Here is a 21,644-nt window from a genome sequence, read left to right as displayed (position 1 = left end):
GCTTCAGCCAGGGTAGCGGGGAGTGGGGCGGGGGGCGATGCGGGCCCGGCCCCACTTGGCAGCTAACCTCCCTGGGGGTGGGGGATCCGCCTCTCTTGCCCGCAGTAAGGGCCGCCGAACTTTTCTGGGCTTGGTGTGCCACGCAGAGATGAGCGAAAGACTTGCCGCTGTACGCGGGCCTCTCGCCGGTAATTCTGGGGCCGCCTCTGAGTGGTTATAAATAATTAGGAGAGGGGAAAAAAAAAAAACCCAAACCCGAACAAACAACTTTTCATACCCTCATCTAGGGAAATGTAGTGTTTCATGCCCCAAAATTAAATATTATTGGCACAGGTGTGCTGTGACATCAAAATTGTAGAGCGGGTGAGGAGACGTGGTTAAGACTTCCCTCAGGGAGAGGAACTTCTGACATGGCCTTCCAGTAAAATAGGGAAGATGTACCTTTTCCCGAAGATTTTATCAGGCAGTATTAATTTTGGAAAACAACTTTATTAATACTTAATGAGAATCTTACTTTCCCATTCACTGGGTGAAACCTTTTCTGTTTCAATGGTTCTGCACTCAAGCATGTCCTGGCAGACTGAACAACTTACTTGGAATTTTTGTTTTCCTTGAACAAATTCTCTTTTGAACAGTCTTCTAGACTGCTTGCCATGAAACAACACAACTGGGTTTTTGCCCTTAGCAGAACTTTGGCCTGGAATATTTTTCCTGAAGAAAAGTGTTCTTCATTTGAATTGACTGCATTGTTGTTTAAAGTATTAAATTTCTTCCCATTTTTCTGATTATCGTGTGTTGTGGTGTTAAGTCACTATTTAAATATCCGTCAGCATTTGGACCAGGGATAGGGAAAGGGTATGAAGGAAGTTTTAGTTACTGTCCTTCACCAAGATAATGGTACAAGTGAATTCTCTTGCTGAGAATTCCAGCACTTCACATGAATCACCTCAGATAGACCATGGAGACTTCTTAGGACCCAGTATCCGGCAGTTACTGTTCGCTGGATTGTCCTGTAGCTGACTGCAGTCAGATCATCAACAACTGGCAAGAACTCACTGACACTGATTTGGTTTATTGGTATCCCTGACGCATAACTAAAGCAAGACCATCAAATGATGTAGGAACAGGAAAGCAAAATATCAAGTGACATACATGAATTAAAAATTCATAATGACTTATCTTTAATAATGATGCATACAGACATTTGATTCAAATAAAAACTTAAGTAGATTAATATAATTTCAAAGAAAATAGATTGTTGGTGTGAAGAATGGCCTGTCTTTTTAGAGTTTTCACCTCTGTAGTTGTGTCCGTTTACTCTTCCTCTCTAATACTGGGGGATATTTATCCTCTGTAGTGCTGACCAGCAGCAGTTTGGTACCTGTTCACCATTTAAAGCACATGTAATACCGTTACAGATTTGCCCTCTACTGCCTCATTTCTCCAGCCATTGACTTGTCTGTTCAGATTGTAGACTACTGCAGGAAGCTGTAGTATGTAGGAAGCTGTATGACCCGGTCTTGTTTAAGATCTGCATGTCTTACCACTCAGTTAGTAATTAATACCAATGCTAAGTGAGCCTTTGCTTAAGCACAGGAAGAAAACTTCTGAGCTTTCTGTGTGATTTGGGTTTTCCTCTATTACATCTTTATTTTCAGTATCAATCCTGCTTTGTTTGTTTGTTATTCATACATAAATAAGCACATATTACATCAGACTGTTACAACATTATCTTTTTAAGAACAGATTTCTGTTTTGCGCTGAAATAAGATGTCCAAATCATGTATAAATTATTAGTGGTATAATTATATGTTTTTCTTTCGTATGTGTTGTAAGCATTTGTCCCCTTCTAATCTTTCACTTCTTTCTCTTTGGTATCCAGGGACAATCAGACTAGGCAAATACAAGATGCTGTTTCAAATGTGGAAAAACATTTCGGTGAATTGTGCCAAATATTTGCTGGATATGTGCGTAAAACTGCCAGACTACGAGACAAAGCAGATCTTCTGGTAAATGAAATATATGCATATGCAGCCACAGAGACACCAAACTTAAAAGTTGGACTGAAAAACTTTGCAGATGAATTTTCCAGACTTCAGGATTATCGCCAGGCAGAGGTACAGAATTAAAGCTGTACATGTTGTGTTTGCCATCTGAACTTTTCAGTTACTTATCTGTGATTAAAAGGGAAAAGATATACTCTGCAGTCGCGAGAGAAGCATAAAAGAACACACTTTAAAATAAATCAGTGGCAGAGTGGGATAAGCTGCCAAAGCATTCATCATTTACTCTGCTAATAACTTTAGTGAAAACTGCCTGTGATTAGTCCTGTTGAAGTCGGTGAAACTATCCACATGAGCACTCTCAGAATTTGAGACAGAACAAGTCTTTTATTGGTCTTAGACTCTGGATTATGATTTATGGCTAAAAAGTATTCTTTTAGTTTTGTGACTTGAGTCATCTAGCAGCAGCTGAGGTAAAATCAGTCATTTTGCTTTTGCTGACTCTGTTACTGGAAGTGGTATGGAAGAGAATACTAACTGGAATCCTTTACTGGGTGCTGCCAGGCCCTCTGAGGTGCTGGTAGGGACCACTGTAGGTTTCCTAAGTCTGTAGTTTGTAGTTCTGGACTGAAAGTACAAACTTGATTTTCTAGTGGGTATGGTAGTGTTGGGCTGATGGTTGGACTAGATGATTTTATAGGTCTTTTCCAACTTTAGTGATTCTGTGTGATTTGGACCACCTGTGACAACATAGTCACATTTCTGCTAGATAAGTGAGAATGTAAAGAAAGGTATTTATGCCACTTCCATAGCTATGCTCAGGGGCAGTCAAACTGTAATTTTTCATCCAAAATTCCATAGGCTGAGATTTAAGAAAAAATAAATTCATTCACATGTACTCAAACTAGTTTTTGGAGTACATATGTGTTCTGCCAGTAGGACACAGAAAATTCCTATTTACATTCATGCATTTTACACAATATGTTGTTGGTATTTTTAATATTGTCAGTACCTGTGATGCCATTTCCATTATTTTTAAGAAGTGTTGCATTTCGTACAGTGTGTTTGATAGCAAAGATAGCTTAGTCCATAATCTATCAACAGGTGTAGAGCAAATAAATGTATCTTTAACTTCAGGTTGAAAGCTACAGATCTCCGAGATGCAGTGTTTGATGTATTCAGTATCTACTTGTTAGAATGACAGAGTTGGGCTTGTTCAGCCTGGAGAAGAGAAGGCTCCGGGGAAACCTTATAGCACCTTCCAGTACCTGAAGGGGCTACAAGGAAGCTGGGGGGGACTTTTTACAAGGGCCTGTAGTGACAGGACAAGGGGTAATGGGTTTAAAGTGAAAGTGGGGAGGTTTAGATTGGATATCAGGAAGAAGTTCTTCATGGAGAGGGGAGTGAGGCACTGGAACAGGTTGCCCAGAGAAGCTGTGGATGCCCCATCCCTGGAAGTGTTCAAGGTCAGGCTGGATGAGGCTTTGAGCAACCTGGTCTAGTGGAAGGTGTCCCTGCCCATGGCAGGGGGGGTGGAACTAGATGGTCTTTAAGGTCCCTTCCAACCCAAACCATTCTATAATTCTATGAATCTCCGTGTTTTATTTATCCTGATGTATTACCAGTGAAGAAAAAGGAATTCCACTAGAAATCATCTTGAGCTTCTCATAATACAAATTATTTACTGGTTAATTTAATTGACTCTTGTTTTTGCAATGTTTTAAAATCTTCCATCCCACTATATTTCCAATGTGTATGGACTAAATTCCTGATGAGTCACTAGTAAATGAATTATTTCCTGTTTCTGCACACGATGGATGTGGATGATTTTAGTGACCTTGTGATTTTGTTTATAGGTTGACAGGCTTGAAGCCAAGGTCGTTGAACCTCTGAAAAGTTATGGGACCATAGTGAAACTTAAAAGGGTAGGTTAAACATCTGTTTTCTCACAAGGTACATTCTGGTTTTGTGGCCACTCAGGTGAAAACTTTGGCTTTACAGAGGGGAGTGGTTCTGATTTTTCATATTGCAGTGATCAGTCTAACTGAATTATATAGTAATACATCTGGATTGAAGCTAGATATATATGTTGGAGGAAGAAATCTTTGATGTGAAGACACGGATAGTGAGACTCTTGGAGCACAGCAAGTGCTTAATAAAAGGCATTGTGGATAGTGAGAAACTTCCTGCATAGTTCTTTGTAAATAATGCCATCATCATCATCATTAGTAGTAGTAGTCAGAGTTCCAAAAGGTGAATGATATATAATGCTTTTGGCTCTTAACAATCTATATGCTGCCTTTAACAGCTTTTCTAACTTACAGTTGTGTTCTGCATTGAAGTTCCTAATGTAGAAGATACTTTTTGCAACTGATAAGTAGGTAGTGAATCTCCCTCTGTCCTGTGGAGTCATCAGGATGACCTGCAGATACACAACTAACTGAGGTCTCTTCATTTGCTGTATTCTGGGAACAGTGTATACAGGGGTTTGAAATATTCCCACAGATATCTGTAAATTTCTTTCCTCCAGGAGGGATAAACTTGAGCAAGTAAATTTTAATAAGCAGATACTAGTTTATAGGATAGTTCTTTGTAATACTCCTATATTATATAGAGGATACCTTATTCCTGTAAATTGAAACCTGGAATTGATGTATATCTGTCATAATCTATATAAATCAAAAGGTAAAATTACAATTATCTGATGGTATTTTACATACAAAGATCTCGCAGTGTGTTCATCGTGGTTAATTAGAGTACATTGTGACATTCCATCTCAAACTAGCATTTTTCATGTTTTTGTGCTTGTATCTTTTCAATACAGCGAAGAACCGAGTACTGTATTTGGAACTTACTGCACAGCTATCTCACTTGGTTGTTAGAGAAACAGTTAGGAAGGAAATGCTTCCCGCACTTGAGCGATACTACACATGGTAGTACTTAATAGAGTTGTAGGCTGTAGAGCCTGTATCGTAGAATTTGGCATCTTAATAGACACTCTGAAACCCAGTTTGTGACACCTAGAACTGACTGAGTATTCTATAGGATACAAGTGCTGAGGGTGGAGAACAAGTTTAGTGTGTTTGTGGCAGTAGTGTTGCTGAGGAGACACAGGACTACAGCAGTGCTTGGGGCTTCTGAAGCACTGAAGATACAGTCTTGAGGTGCACTGCTGCTGAGGACAGAAGCAACTGAAGCCAGGTCATCCTGTGCAACAGTGAATGGCATTTCCTGTTATCTCTGCCTTTCAGAATGCCAAAAAGTATTACATAATGTTTATCTTAGCTACAGTGAGGAGTGTAAGAGCATACTTAAACTCTAGGTGGGATCAGTTGTTTTATAGAATCACAGAATGGTTTGGGTTGGAAGGGACCATAAGATCATCTAGTTCCAACCCCCCTGCCATGGACAGGGACACCTTCCACTAGACCAGGTTGCTCAAAGCCTCATCCAGCCTGGCCTCGAACACTTCCAGGGATGGGGCACCCACAGCTTCTCTGGGCAACCTGTTCCAGTGCCTCACCACCCTCTCTGGGAAGAACTTCTTCCTTTAGATTAGGTATCTTACCTAAACCTCCCCACTTTCAATTTAAACCCATTACCCCTTGTCCTGTCACTACAGGCCCTTGTAAAAAGTCCCCCCCAGCTGCCTTGTAGCCCCTTCAGGTACTGGAAGGTTGCAATAAGGTCTCCCCGGAGCCTTCTCTTCTCCAGGCTGAACAAGCCCAACTCTCTCAGCCTGTCCCCATAGCAGAGGTGCTCCAGCCCTCGGAGCATCTTCGTGTCCTCCTCTGGACTTGCTCCAACCAGTCTATATCCTTCCAACTTATCAACTGTTGTCATTTAACCCCAATCAGCAACTAAGCACCACACATGCCCTTGCTCCCCTGCCCCCATGGGATGGGGGAGAGAATCGGAGGAAGAGGTGAGAAAACTTATGGGTTGAGATAAAAACATTTTAATAAGTGAAAATAAATTAAATAATTATTCTACTACTACTAACAATGATAATATTTAATGAAAATACTACTAATAGTAACAGCATATAATAAGAAAGAAAACAGTAATGGGGGGAAAAAAAAAAAGTGATACATCTGCTCACCACCTGCTGACCAACACCTAGCCAGTCCCAGAACAGTGAGAGCTGGAGCAAGTAAACCCCTCGGTCAGCTCACCCCAGCTTATATACTGAACATGATGCCTTATGGCATGAAATATGACTTTGGTTTGGGCAGTTTGGGTCAGCTGTCCTGGCTGTGTCTCCTCCCAGCCTCTTGTAGAGAAGCAGCTGGGAACACAGGTGCAGTATGAGAAACCGAAAGAGTCCTTGGCTAAATGTAAACATTGCTTGGCAACAACTAAAAACACCAGTGTGTTTTCAATATTATCCTTTGCACAAATCCAAAACATAGCCTCACACTAGCTACTGTGAAGAAAATTAACTCTATCCCAACCAAAACTAGCACAGAATGTACCTTTGAACTAAGAGAGACTTCACTAAAGATATGGGACACTAAATAATTGTATCCTCCACCCCTGCACATTGTCATAAACCTTGTTTAAAACTTCAGCTGTCTGGTCTTCAGTTATCATCTCTAAACACAGGGCCATTTATAGTGAAAAAGGGAGTTTGGGCACTCATGTAAAGCTAGTGCCAGGGTGCTGGTTGTAGGACTGCTTTACCTGTAACTACATTAGCTGATCAAGTAAAACCAGGCAGAATGTGTCGTTACAGCACTTTTTACAAAGGGGATGTTCGCGCTGTTACTCGCTGGGTCTGTTCCAGAGTGTACACAAACTATTTGTGGGCTGTATCTAAAAAGAACTGTTGCTGTTTCTGTGTGGTAAGGTGCCAGTGTCCTGTAAATTCTCTGAAGAGGCCCAGGTCAATCAGAATAGTGTTGTCCTGTAACTGCTAATGTAATAAAAGGGTTGCATTGCATGTCCTGGTTTACTATGTTGAGTAGCTCTGGGGCAAGGTTTGGCAGCTTCAACAGAAGCTAGTATAATATTCTTGTCCTGTAATGCAGCTTAAATGTAGGATTTTAGGGTTTCTTTCTGTTTCATTGTCCTATATGTCGATCATCACTTTTTCTCCTTTTTGGCAAGTCTGTTCCTGGTTCCTTTTCTTTATATGAAACAGGACATCATAAAACCAAGGTGCTCCACCTGCAGAAGAGAGGATTGCTTTGCTTTAATAACTTCAGTGACCAAAGCAGGTAACAGTACAGCGATGAGGATCCGCCTGCTCCTTGTCTGGTGGATGGACTGTAGCTGTACTTCTGTATGGGTTGAAATTAGATGGCTAACCAGAGTTTTTGTGTGACTTGAATTCATAGTTTAAAGCCAGAGGGACTATGAATAATACTGTATTCTTGGTACATGTCCTTTACCTCACTGGCTATTCCATTCCATTTCTCCTTGGGTGTAACTAAAGCATACTTTCCAAAATCGTACCAAATCTTGGTCTGAAGTCACTGGAGGAGAATGTAGGACTGTGTGTGATAGTGGTTAGTTGATGCTTGTGGTGTTTTGTTTTAAATGAAACACTTCACCTAATCTTTGGTTCTTGTTGTATGTTCTACTGAGAATGAAGAGCTCTGTGATGCTCTTTTTTTTTCTGGATTAAGGTATTTTGATGCTAGTAAAACCCATTTTTCATTCTTTTCAGTTAGCTAATAATTCTTTCACCATAATGGCATTTTCCCCAGCTTCTGAATAGGTCTTCTGTTTTTTTCTGCATCCTTTTCAGCTTTTTAACATCCTAGACAAAATATGTATGTACCTGTGCCCTATCTCTGTACATCCAAAACTTATCTATAGCTCCACCACTTACAGCCACAGTAGCACCCAATCGTTGTCAGGCTTTGGCCAGCAGAGAAGTACGTTTGATGGCTGCTGTTGCTACAGAGAACAGAGGTAGAGAAAGCAACAGTGCAACCCCTGTAGGTATTTCCAAAGTCACTATGTGCTAGAAAGAAAATACTTAATTTTACAATGGTAACTAGTGGTTTCCTTAGCATTCTCAAGTATACTTTGCATGAAAGTCAGAACCCTTTCAACCACAGCGTTAAATCTGATTGACTGTTTCAAATGGGCCCGGACAGTCAGTGCTGTTTACAGGGCCCAGTCATTAAATAACACTAAACATGCGGCTGTGGCCATTAGATATAAAACTGCTTTGTTCTAAGGCAAAAATAAATGTTTTCCTCTTCTTGTTCTTTACCTTTAATTTAAAATTTCTATGACTGCTTTTCTTGTAGCCATGTGGATTTTATAAACGAGAATGCCCTTTCCAGTAGTCTTTCAGATGGCCATAAAGGTGGTGTAAATTCCCTTCTGAAAGAACAGCTGCAAAATTAGTTTGGATGGGTTAAAGATGAAGTTGTTTTTGTTATCACATACCAGCGCTGTGTCCCTGAAGATGAAGCAAAATGAGTCTCTCATACACCAGGGCATACAGACAGACAGCAGGGATAAAAACAAGGAAGAAACTGTGTGTTTTGATCCTGACGTCATGTACAGACAGTTCCTGAAACTTGGCATGCTTGTGCTTGTCACTGACTAGTGATCTGGTCGCAGGGTCACAGAACTTTTTGGAAGAGACATGTTCTTGGTTACATGTCTTTCTGGGTGAGAGACCTACAGCCCTGTTAGAATTCTGAAATCCAGGGAAGGAGCAGAGACAACTTCCTAGGATTATGGTTTTTAATAGCTTTGATCCTGGAGTGGTAGGTAAATGGGAACTGGTCTCTTTAGAGACATGATGGTTTGAAATGCATGCCCAACTTCTGCCTCAGGTTTCCTTTGGGCTGTATTTCTGCTTGTTCTAAGGTACTGCTCCTTTAAATTAGAGCCATCAAAATTGTCATTTCTCAGACCAGGATCAATGAAGTGTTAAATATCTGACAATTTTAGATTCCATATATGCCAAACTATTTGCAGAACAGAGTCGTATAGCATGACCAAGAATTTGAGAGTGGTGTGCAAACATTCTGAAATTGTCACAGATCTTCCTAGAAGGACATCCTGCTCCTCCTTTGGAATTGAGGAGCAAAAATATTTATCAAGTTTCTCCCTTTTCTAGACCAGTAAGTTTCATCTTCTCCAGCTACATCATTACTAGAATGTATTTTGTTCTGAATGTACTTAAGCATCTTACTAACTGCGTATATAAATATGCTTAAGCTCCGTGGAGCAGTTTTGTGTTCTCCGTAACTTCTGATTGGCACTGACTGCTGCCTGTTTGGATGGCGCTTTCTAAATGCCACCTCTGTTCCACTGCTAACGACGGAATGGGCCCATCTTCTTACTGCTTCAGGGATCTCCGGTTCTGACCATCTACTGTACTTTTCATGAAAAGCTGGAACTATTTTTTCCGGTTTTTTCCCCCCCCATCCCCCCCATTTTAAATTAATGTGTCCTACAGAGAGTCGTGCGTGGTGCTAAACTCTCTCGGTCCCTATTCACTTCTTTTCCAGGGGATCGTTTAACAGGATAAGATCAGTAAAATCTGATTTTGTTTAAAGCAGAGGTTTTGTTCATGTTTTCTAGGCAATGCATGTATGATGAAGAGTGCATTTTGTATTATCCTAGGTCTGTTTCAAATATGTCTACAACGTTTTTATTTCCAGGATGATCTTAAAGCAACTTTAACAGCAAAGAACCGAGAAGCCAAGCAATTGTCTCAGCTGGAAAAGACACGCCAGCGGAATCCATCAGATCGACACATTATTGTATCCTGCATTTCTAGTTGCTATAGGAAGTATTTTTAAAATTTATTGGGAATTAAACTATTGTGTTTAAAAAGTAATAAGAAAAGAATGGTCTTTAGAGGGACCGTTTCCTATGCTGATGTTGAATCTTTTCTTAAAGTTTATGAGTTACAGCTTATAACAGCTACTTTGTTACTACCTGTTTGATTGAAAAGAAACTATAAAGTATTTGATATGTTTATGCAAGAGAGGTAGGCATAGATTGCATCTAGGGTTTTGAAAATAAGTGTAATCAGACAACTCCTTTTTTACTTCCATGGATTTTTTCTTTTATTCTTTTTCTCCCTGTCACTTCCGTAGTAGTTGTGCTTCCTTGTATAGCCTAGATGGGGTACGAGTTTCCTCCAGCTGAGATGAAGTGTGAAAGGAGAAGTTGTTATTCTGTTAGTGGAATACTCAACCAGACTACTCTTCCTTTCAAAAAAACAGTGGCCCTCCCCAGTATATGATTCTGTATCATACAGGGAACAATTAAGCCTGCACAGAATTTGCATTAAAATGACACTGAAGTTTCAAATTCTGAAGCAATCAGAATCTAGGAAATGCCAAAATAAAGGGGATCAGGGCAATTCTACGTCAGTCCCTTTATGCCTGTGTATTATGATACAGCATTTAAGTTCATGATGATGCGCTGTTTATTTTTTCTTACGCACTGTCGTTGGACTCGGGAGTGAAGCAGTCCTAGTCTTAGCAGGATTTCATCAGCTTTGTTTCAGAAATCAGGATATTGCTAGTGACTGGGGCATGGGACTGCAGAAATAGCGAAAATTATTGTGATGGTGAAATGCCACCCAGGAGAATTACATTTCATTTTTGTCTCTGCCAAAGAATTCTCACTTACAATTAATCAAATCTGTTAAATCAAGTGGTGACTGATTAGAGTTCCTCATGTAATAAAGACACATAGATGTCAGCCGTAGGGTTAGAACTTCAGCTGTGATGCAGAGGTCTCTCCCGTTAGAATTAAGGGAGTAAATGATAACAGTATGCTACTCTCCCTAGAGGGAGACTGGTCCCATTTTTTCTGCCTCTTGCACTAATTCTCAGTTGATGTTACGGGTCTACGGCTGGCACCTAGCTTGTTTCTTGTCTCTTTGCTAAGCTACTCCTAAATATCCTTCTGTGGCTTAGCTTCTTTGTAACACCTGTCTTTTCTGTACTTAAGACTTTGCCTGAAGAGTTGTTAAATCTCAGTACAGTCTGGCTTTGCATAGGGCCAAAGGCACCAGACATTTGCATTTTAAAATGATCAGCACAAAACACGTAAGAAGTATTGGGATCAGGCTTTTTCATTTGCTTTTGAGGATATATGCAGGGCAGCTTTTAGGCCTGAGAGATGCTTCAGTGTGTTAGCAGAGCTGTTGGGCTCCAGCAGCAGTTACCTTATTTTTGAGCAGCTGTGATGTTTCAGCAGCTAACAACTTTGGCTACAGATTCCAGAGGATCTGAACTCACTCCCAGACTTCAAGACCATCTTATAAAATATGGGGTAGTACAGCTTTGAAAAGAAAACCTTAACGAATTTTTTTTTTTTATCTAAAAAATGAATTTTTTCTTAATCAAAATTAGGTTTTTTTCTGAGATGATCTAGCCAGGTTGTCTGATTTTAATAAATAAATAAATGACCAAACCCTCAGTCTGCGAGAAACAGACATCCTGGAATATTTTAGCCTAGACACTTGAATACTACCAAAGCTGTAACAAACTGTAAGTAATGTCTAACAGCAGAAAGCTTCAGACAGTACAGTAATATCACCCGCCAAGTACACAGAAATTCTGAAGTATCTGAAGCAAATACTCCACCATATAGTTAAAGTAGAAGTGAAACCAGATGCTTTTATGAATATTGTTATTTTGCCATTTTTTCCTTTACTAATATTTCCAGTCACAGGTGAGTGTTTCAGAAGAGAAAATACCAAACTGCTGTTGTGCGAACTATGCAGGTTCTGCAAGTTTAGACATCTCACTCTACAACAAACAAAATTCCTTTCCCAAAGCATCTGCGCTCGAAATCTGGCCAGTCTGTTTAAGATGGATCTAGAAGATACATCCTATATTTGGATGTGTAATCACTGTTTATGCTTAACGGCTGCCTTCACTTACAGCCAGTGACTGACTGTAATAATTGAGAATATACAAAGTGTTTTCTTAGTCCGTTTCCCTCTGTTGTGGGGAAGATCACCAAAGGGAGATGAGTATGTGACCTTATGTGCTACTACTGATCATTACCTATCTTCTTTGACCAGCAATGGCAGAATTGTGTCTATGAACTTAAGCCATTTCTGTGAGGAGATTGTTTGATAATCCTGTAATACAAGGTTACCAGGTTTTAATCGAAGAAAAAGAAGTGACAGAGCATGCCTTATGCCTTTGGTTTCCATATACGTGTAACACTAAAAGCTAGATCATGGGAACTGGGCTTGTGGTGTCTATTTCCATTTTTAAAAAAATGAAAAGTTCCTGGTTTAAGTTGCAGTGTCATAGAAATGGGAAGAATCCCACTACTTGATCACTGGATAAAATTACTTGATCCATACACTATTTCTAACTCCCAGGACAAAATAGATTCTTTGTGATACTCACTGACAGAGCCTTTAAGTCAATACTGTCTTAACTAATCTGTTTGACCAGTGATACATGGAAAATAAGTTTAGACACAAATTTTGCAGTCTTCAAGTGCAAGGTTTTACATCTTTACATCATTATTTTGTAACAGTAGACAGTTCTCAGACTTTGCTTAACCAGAATAGCTTCAGTATCTTTATTTAAATGGTAGTGTGCATTTTTGTACAGTTCATAGTTATATATAATTAAAATGCATATCTGAAATGCTTTCTGTAGTAGGAAAATTGTGTATTTGTGAATTAGGGGTTGGTTGGTATGTCCCTTTCCCAGTGTTGAAAATGCTGTTTATAAAATATGCTAATGATATAAAAATGCTAATAATATAAAATACTTGAAATGCTAGTGGATCTAAGAATGATACTAACTCTGGTCTGCTGATTGAGGTACGGGAGAAGTGCATTAGTTCCCGCTGCTGCTCTACTGTGTCTTTAAATAATTTATAAGAACCCAGTAAGACGAGGTTCAGCACGACACTGGAAAACATTTGTTCTAGACCCAGCAGGTCGATCTGCCCTTGGAAATACAGGGTGCTCTTCTCCGCTCATCCACCACTCCAGCCTGCGCGCTCCTGCCCTCTCCTCTACACCAGTGTACAGCAACCTGTAACTTTTCTGAAGGGCAAGTGCTGGCGCTGGGTTCATTTCCCCAGCCCCAGACACGGTGTCATCAGCAGAGAGTCAGGGCAGGCTCAGCGGAATTACATGACTGCAGAAAAAGGATTAGGGCAGTGGGACTTTCCCAGCTGGCTGCAGCTACTCATTTTTCATGTTTCAGATCAAAATCACAATGGTTCAGAAGGCATCTTTATTTGTTTATTAAGCTACAAACAAATTTACAAATACGGTTAATGTGTAGTGTTTTGAAAACCCAGACTTAAATGTTTTCATGGCAATTAAAGCAAGTATCTTTGTAGCAAATACAGGACTAACTTCACCTTTGTGTTACTTTACCAGGCTGAAAGTGAACTGCAGAGAGCTTCACTGGATGCAACTCGAACAACTCGGCAATTAGAGGAAACCATTGATAATTTTGAGAAACAGAAAATAAAGGACATAAAAGTATGTGTGCTCACGCTTCAGTATACGACATCACATTTCATCTTGCATAACAAAACTACTACAGTTACTCTTTGGCAAGATTAGAAACACTTAGTACTAACTTAAGCCTACATAAATATTAATCTTGTGGTATTCATGGATGTTTCATAATCCAAATATCATTAACCTTGCAATTAAAAAATCAGTTCATTATTCTTACACTTTTATTGAATTCAGGATTTTCCTGCATCCCATTGTTTAGCATCTGCACTTTCCAACAGTTGCTGCATTCTGCTTCACTGGTAGCTGCGTTTGTTAGTGGAATGATATATGTGGATTCCTACCAGCAAAATTAACAGAAATATTGATAAATAATATATTTATCCATGCTGAAATTTGTGTAAGTTACTGTAGTTAAAAGGTTTTACTGATGCAGCAAGCACAAAATGTTCAGTGACTACAAGTAATCAAAGCTTTCATTTCTCAGTCTTAATGTCAAACATTAAGTGGCTGAAGTCCCAAAGACCATAATGACTGAAAACCACTTGCATTATGGAATCTTGAATTTAATTATAAAATTGCTGAAGTGAGACACTTTTTAACTGGGGGGGGAAGACAGACTAAATAGGAAAGAATGATAGATGGTTGAAAAACCCAACCAAACCAACCAGTACTTGATGTAGAGTAATATGAAAAAGGCTGTGAGTTCTGAAGATGTCATCATTAACTGCTTTTTATATGTAAAGAATATTATATAAAATACATAATTATCTGTAAGTTATAGCTACATATAGAATTCACAGATAACTGACCTATTACAAAAGATTGCTATCAATAAAGCAAAAATCCATTGACTACATCTTGCAGACACATATCAGGGAATATCAAGTGAGTTTTAAGCATGACATTTTATTTATTCCTAATAAGCCTCCTCTTTGCTTTTCAGTTTAGAATTTAGTATGAAATGACAACTGACTAAGTGACAGACCAGCCAGCACTGAGTTTAATTTCTAAAATTCAGGTCTGACTACTGAAATGTACTAGGTATCGTGAAGTTATTTGTATCATATAAAGAATTCAGTAATTTCTTGTATTTGAAGTGGAAGTGTACTTTACTGCATTGAGAAAGCCTTTGTTTTCATTTTCTTTTAGAACATATTTTCTGAATTTATAACTATTGAAATGTTATTCCATGGGAAAGCTTTAGAGATCTATACTGCTGCCTACCAAAATATCCAAAATATTGATGAGAACGAAGATTTAGAGGTAAGAGTGATTAAGGTTTGCTTTTCAGTTTACTGAACTACATAAAACCAGTTTTCATGCTTTGGTGCTATAGGTGCCTCAGGCAGAAAATGCAACACGTGTTTCAGGTTCCCAGAACAAACTGCTTAGTTATACTGAGCTCTTTTTTGTACTTCTCCAGCAAAAGCATGCAAGTTTATAAACTCGGAGATTTTAAAACCAGAGAACAACTGCAGTGTCAATCTGATCTTTCCCACCAAATACACATAAGAGACTTTTCCCAAATTAACTGCTACTCCAAGCTCAGCTAATCACAGTCCTTAAAGAACACCCCTTCAGTTAGTCTTGCTGTAAAGATGCCGAGGAAACAAAAATGTCACACTGCTCCGATGCGATGTTCTAATGACCAATTACTTCATTAAAACCCTCTCCTATTCTGAGTTTTGCTTGCTTGTTTTCATCTTTCAGTCACTGCTTTTTAATAGGCAGCTCTAGAATTAAGAAGAATTTGTTAACAAATTGCTTTTTTGCCTTATGGCAGTTATAGCTTCTTTTCAAGTCACCCCTTATGTTCAACTTGAGTTACAGCCTCTCTTGCCCAAGACATGTTTTCCAAACTTTGACTCATTCTTGTAGTTCTTCTGGATGCTGGGCCTTTAAACCTACTACCATTGAAATGTATATTAAATATGTGTGTTCAGCCTCTCAAGAAAGTTGAATCATTTTCAGTCTTTTTTTTTAAAAACTTAGTCGTCCTAATTTTATTTTTTCCATGACACGGCTCAGGACCAAGGATGCCAGTATTTAGTTAGCACAAGACACACAAAATCTTCAGTGACAGCCACATTTGAGACTACTTGGTATTTTTACTTCATTTAAACTGCACCATGGTAATTCTGTACTATTCTAGTTTCACAATAAAATGTCACGTGGCACCAATTAAAAATTATCTTTTGAGTCAATACTTTACCTTTCATGACCAAATTCCTAATTGCATTTTAAATTTCCCATTAGACAAAATTTACTTTCCTTAAAAATATTGCCATCTTCCTTGACTTTATTAATAAAGTCTTGCATTAACAGTTTTACTCTTTTTAGTATCAGGCTGTTAGTCTTATAGTTTACTCTTTTTTTGGCTACTAGAAAGAACTTGTAAATATAATGGATATTACGGCCTCCCCTGTGTTCTAGCGGTTTTCACAGTTTTCTTTAGCTGCACATCTCCTGAACTTTTCAGATAAAATTTCTCTGATGCAGCAAGGATTTGCTTGTGAAGGGGGCAAGAGTTCACCTCTCCAAAAACGGAGAGCCTGAAGGGAGTTGCTGGGTTCATACCTGGGTTAGCCTGAAACTCAGCTACGTGTCTTTGGGGGAACCCATTGCAGTTTTCTACAATGAACAAGGTTTACTTTGACCACGTAAATGTGTGGGTATGTCTCAGGCTGAACAAGGATGTTTCAGCTCAAATCCAGACTACAGTTGATGCATATCTCTAGAGCAGGTTTAATTGTCCACGGCAGCATTTTTATTAGCTTGAGTCTTGGCAATTCTTAGCTTGCAAGCTGTATCATGGCACCCAAGTCACAGCTTTCTTCATTTGAACAGGTTTTTCGGAGCTCCCTTTATCCACCAGACTATCAGTCTCGCCTAGACATAGTTCGTGCAAATTCAAAGTCCCCCCTGCAAAGAACTGGCTCCTTAAAATCTTCACTGAGGACAGTACAGGTAAGAAAGAACACTGAGATGCTGGATCGCTGTATGAAAAGAATATCTGAAGTAGAGGCTTAGCTGATGTACCTGGAGACAGTGTCTTTACTCAGTTCAGGAGTTACAGAGGTGAAGGGACTCCCAAGGGCATAAAGGTCTTACTAAGCTGTTAATAATGAAGCTTCTAAATACCCTTTTTATTTGAGGAGAAAACAAAATCAGCTTTTAAAGCTGCATTGTTTACTTTTGAAAAATGCTCGTTTCCAGTGATACTGTTTCTTTAGTCAACAAACTATGGCATCTTGCAGAGATCTAGAAGCTCACTGGAAACCAAAGTGCCATTCTTTAAATAACCCTTGCATGTTCTTAGTCTCAGTATGTGGATTCTCTACTGGATCGTAACTCAGACTAGTGGTAACTCCTAGCCAGCAAAGCAAACCCATGAGCAACAGACCTTTCCTTTTATACTCTCAAAATTCAAAGCAAGTGAGGAAAAGGAGAATGATAAAAATAAGTGAAACAGATGAAGAAAGGGTCACTGCGTTTGAACCAGCTACTTTGCCAAAATCTTGTAACTAAGATGATTCTTACCAGTGTTTCAGTTAAAGACAAAGATGGCCACATTTAAAATGTACTCATCCCACTTTTCTTTGGACAGAATCATGCACTGATGTAATACTAAAAATTTGTCTTCACTTAATACACATCACTACCCCTTTTCTGCTCTCGGCACAGAAAGGACCCATTATTACAGCTGAGCTGCTACTCTGCTGCTGAAAGTATGAGTCATGCCATAAAAGAACCCATTGATTCAGTGCATGAAGACCAACTGGGACTTTGAATAAGTTGCCTGTCCTCTATCCAACAACCAAATTTCACCTTCAGGCTACTTCAGAAAATGTTTACCCATGCATTCTTTTGAAGACCAGAGGAAGCTGTCAAAAATCTGTTGCAGTATTCCTTGAGAACTTCCTGCAGTGCTGTTGAACTGTATCAAGGGTATAGAAGCATCTGTGATTACTCTGAGGTGCACCAGACAGCTAAGTTTTGGGCTCTTTTTAAAAAAAAAAAAACAACACACCACCAAAAACCACACACACACGAATGTATGTGCACTGTGATTTCTCTGAGGTGGAGTGAAACTCCATTTTGACCAACTTTTAAGTTTATCTTAATCTCCTCTAGACGTCTCTTATAGCTAAAACTTTGGATGCTGATGTTCTCATAACCCCTCACTGGAGGGGTTATGAGAAAGAACGGGAAGTTCTAGACCTAAAAACTGCAGTACATTTTAAAATAATATCATCTTACTGGGCTATTCAGTGTATCTGCAGAGGGGAATCACATGGCAGAAAAAAGGGGTAGGACACCCTAATGCGGTCACTATAGGGCAGTAAAGGGGCAGGCGTCCTGTTGCACACACACACACACACAGGCCCCCCAGCTGCCCTTCCTGATTCTGCAGATAGTATGCTGCATCAGGATCAGTACCGTGCAGCACACTGCGGGCTCTAATCTCCAGGACCCACCAAACATCTCACTACCAAAAAATGCTGCATTCAGAAAAAGCCTTCAGGTGACTTGTTCTACCTTCCTGTGGATCGTTCCCTCCCCAGGTTTTCACAAGTCTGGTTTCATGCTGCATAATGATCATTTGCAGACCGTAATGCAGTAGTTTGGAATTTTCAGCTTAAAGCAGTATCAGTAATATGGTAAGCAGTTCACAGAACCATCCAGAGTAAGACTGCGGGGCAGGGGGCACACAGACACTAACCTGGGGATGGGAAGCCGCCACATAGCAGAGTGGATAAACTGTTCCAGTAACACAAGACTTGTCTTTCAGAGGATGTACCACATGTCATCCTGGCATTTATTTCTGGTTCTGTGGACTACCTTTCTGTATTACTTCCATATTAAAAATCTAAAGTACTCCGTGAGCTTGATTTTATCCCAGAGAGCAACCTCTTCTTAAAGTTCTGGTGCCTTGACATGATAATCTCTGTCCTGTCGCTTACTCCTGGAGTGAGTGTTCCAGGAGTATGATACACTAAATTATCCAAAACAGGAATTTGCAAAGGCCACTGATATTTTTGTGTCCATCTCCATGGTTTTGTCCTTCGCCTCTTCCCCCCCCTTGACCTTCATACTGGTTTTCAACTCACACTTGGACTAGCAGCCGAGATGCTAGTTTCTCCACCCTACCTGGCCAGCCTTCATTTAGCAAACAATATGATAAAACCACAAGGAGAGGAGCAGTGGGTAATCCTGTTAGAAAGAATTAACGTCCCAAGCTGCACTGACGGTACAAGAGTAAGACTTGCTGCCTTTATTATTATTATTTATTTATTTCTATGCAATTAACATGATCAGGAGAGAAAACTTCTATGCACCAAGAAAGCTGTTTTTCATAGGATGGCTCCCCAGTATGAGAAAGCATCTTCAGGGGTTTGGAGCTTTTTTTTCAAAACATGACTATTACAGATAGTTTTACACAAGTTCTGAAAAGGTTATTTAAGTCTTCGTGACAATGCTTTGTAAACCCCTTTGGTTTGTGCTTTGCTTGGCAATTTATCCTCAGCCTTTCATTTCACCGATTCAGGCTGGTATGCTGTGTTTTAGAACTGCAGCAGAAGAGAGTGACCTCTTCCAGGTCTTTAAAACCAGAGGTAACTACACAAGTTTTATCCACCTGCATTTAGCACAGGCAACCATTGTGCACCTGCCCTCTAAGACAGCAAAGGATCATTTTAACTGTAGTCGAAGATGTTGGCATCCAGGTGTTCCAACACTGCCTGCTGCGGGAGGCGCGAGGAGAAAACCACTGTGCTTCCTGCAGTAGCACCAGCAGCAAAACCTGCAGCTTAACAGCTTGAGCATAGACAGCCATCACCTACACGCAAATGTATAGAATTAATTTTCACAAAAAATCATTTATGATGAGCAACAAGTTATCAGATTACTTTTTTTTTTTTTCATTAAGTAATTAAAAATTTAATTTTCAAGTACTGGTACATTCTAGCTTTCTGGCAAAATAACATGGATTTAAACTGCCTAATTTCCTTTCTCACGTTCCTTACTCTGATCCAGTTTGGTTTTTAGGTTAGCCATCTTACCACCACCAGTGATAATGTTTAATTTACTATTTAGTTAATTACGGCACGGTCAGAGGTCCTTGAGTAGTGAGCAGAAAAAAAGCCTTAAAGCCAGAACAGCACTTCTTATTTCAGGGAAGCAGAAGAGGGAGGTTTTATTCAGAAATGTAACTGAAGTTCTGCTCAAGAATTTCAGACGCTCTTAACTAGAAAAAGCTTGGAAAATTAAGTCTATCCATTGAAATGAAGCTACCTTCACAGGCTCAATCTGCAGCACTCCATCTCCAATTACAAATCAGTGTCATTGTCGTTTTCTCCTTTCAGAGAATGAAAGGTTGCTGGTTTAGGCATTTAGACTCAAGTTAACCCAGCTTCATCCAATGATTAACTCCATTTTCTGTTATGTGCAGAGATTTGTAAGCAAGCATTTGCTTCAAGCGAAATTATGTACTTGGTGAGCGTCAACAAGACGAAGGATTTTTCAGCTTTCATTAGTTCAATGGCTGCAGTTTGCTTTATGCACACACAAAAAACCCTTTTGTTACAAACGTAGCTGTATGAATTAAGAAATCTCAAAAGTCAATTTAATAACCAGCATTTAAGGACTTTTAAAATAGGGGGTTGTTTACAAAAATTTTAAAAAAGGCAAGTTTTGTCTTCAATACTGAAGTTTTATTACATCACTCTGTGTGAGAAAACTCAGGCAATATAACCAAAATTAGAGCTGCAGATGCCCTTAGAGTAACCTAGAATCATTTTTCAAAAGCATTCCAGATGACTTGGATCTTTGAGTTTAATGCTCCTTTTCTCGTGGGGAAAATAAAGCCAAAACCCACATATATTCTACTTTAAATTGTAAATGTTGCATCTTCTGTGAAGAATCTTATTTCAATAGGAATTAGATTGAGTGCTCATTGCTAGGAAGAATAGATGTCAGAAACTGTCAGATGAGATGAAAGCTTGGCAGCTGGCACTTGTTTTTAACATTTGATGGAACCAAAAAAGGACTGCAGTATCATTCTGAAGGGCAAGTGCTGATGGGCAGGGAAAGTTCATATGAATCAAGATTCTTCTAGTAAAGTTTGTCTAATTTATTCTCAAAAACAGCTTAGAGCAGCATAACGTGAGTTTTTCATTTAACTGAAGAGGTATGATGTGTTCAAGACAAGATTATGCCTTAATACTAATCTCCAGCCTGCTATCTCAACAACCACACAGAAAAAACCCTGACTTACATCCTGTTGGTTTTTAACATTAATCCAATCAACACATTGTTTTCCCTATCCTGTAACAGTTTACAGGACAATGAGGATTTTTTTTAGCTTCTAAAAATCATTACTGTATTTCTGTTCTGTGCCATATATCTTCCTGTTGGCACTGTGCATGTTACTAAAGTTGGAAGTGTTAGTGAGAACCACTTCCCTCCTCCCCTCAACCAAAAACCTGCGAGTACTTAAGACTGTAAATGCCAAAAGAGAATTGTTTTTTCAGAATGTTTTATATACTTTTGTTGGATTTTTGTTTTAACAGATTTCTAGCAGTATGTTAAGAAAAGATGAAGAAGAGGAGGAGGAGGAAGATGAAGATGAGGAAGAGGAGGAGGAGGAAGAATTCAATGCTCCTAAGGAAGTGAGATAACAAAACTACTCTAAATTGGAATTTTTATGTGGGGGAAATCCCTTTACATAAAGGCTTTTGTGTCTTCATCAAAAACTTCACTGAGGCTGTATTTTTTAAAATTCAACAGGAGCAAGAATTGGCACAAACAGTAAGGTGCCAGAAACACATTACCAGTTTCAAAGAACGGAACAGAACCTACTGAAAATGGACAATTTCAGTAGCTAGGAAATGAGATTGTTAAATAGAACCCTGTATTACACTTGCATAGATGTTACACTACAGTCACATTTGCTTAAACTTACATGACAAAGTGTCCAAAAACTAAGCTGACCAGCAGTTCTGAACATAAGGGTTTGCTCGTTACTTTGCCAATGTATTACCTTCTTCTCTGGCTACACACCTCTTGATTTGTTAAGTCCTCTAGCTAGCTATACCTCTCGTAACTGCGCTTACACATCCCGAAGTAACCATAATACTCAAGAAACTGATTGCAGCAACAAGCCAATTGCGTTTCATTCAGTTGCCCACCCTGGATGGCAG

At 39.3% G+C, this 21,644-nt stretch overlaps 1 protein-coding gene across 1 annotated transcript; it reads left to right on the top strand.

The window, feature by feature from the left end:
• The first annotated feature begins 37 nt into the window (after window positions 1-37).
• FAM92A1 (family with sequence similarity 92, member A1) lies at window positions 38-21,122 on the top strand. Its single transcript, XM_010153442.1, has 9 exons — window positions 38-188; window positions 1,870-2,117; window positions 3,860-3,928; window positions 9,638-9,739; window positions 11,664-11,669; window positions 13,357-13,461; window positions 14,593-14,706; window positions 16,291-16,410; window positions 21,015-21,122. Exons 1-9 carry the CDS (start codon window positions 38-40, stop codon window positions 21,120-21,122), a joined length of 1,023 nt encoding a protein of 340 aa, XP_010151744.1.
• The last annotated feature ends 522 nt before the right edge of the window (window positions 21,123-21,644 follow it).

Source organism: Eurypyga helias, unplaced genomic scaffold (assembly GCF_000690775.1).
Source record: "Eurypyga helias isolate BGI_N326 unplaced genomic scaffold, ASM69077v1 scaffold3296, whole genome shotgun sequence".
NCBI lineage: Eukaryota > Metazoa > Chordata > Aves > Eurypygiformes > Eurypygidae > Eurypyga > Eurypyga helias.
Note: the sequence above shows the minus strand (reverse complement) of the source record. Positions and strands in the feature narration are given on the sequence as shown.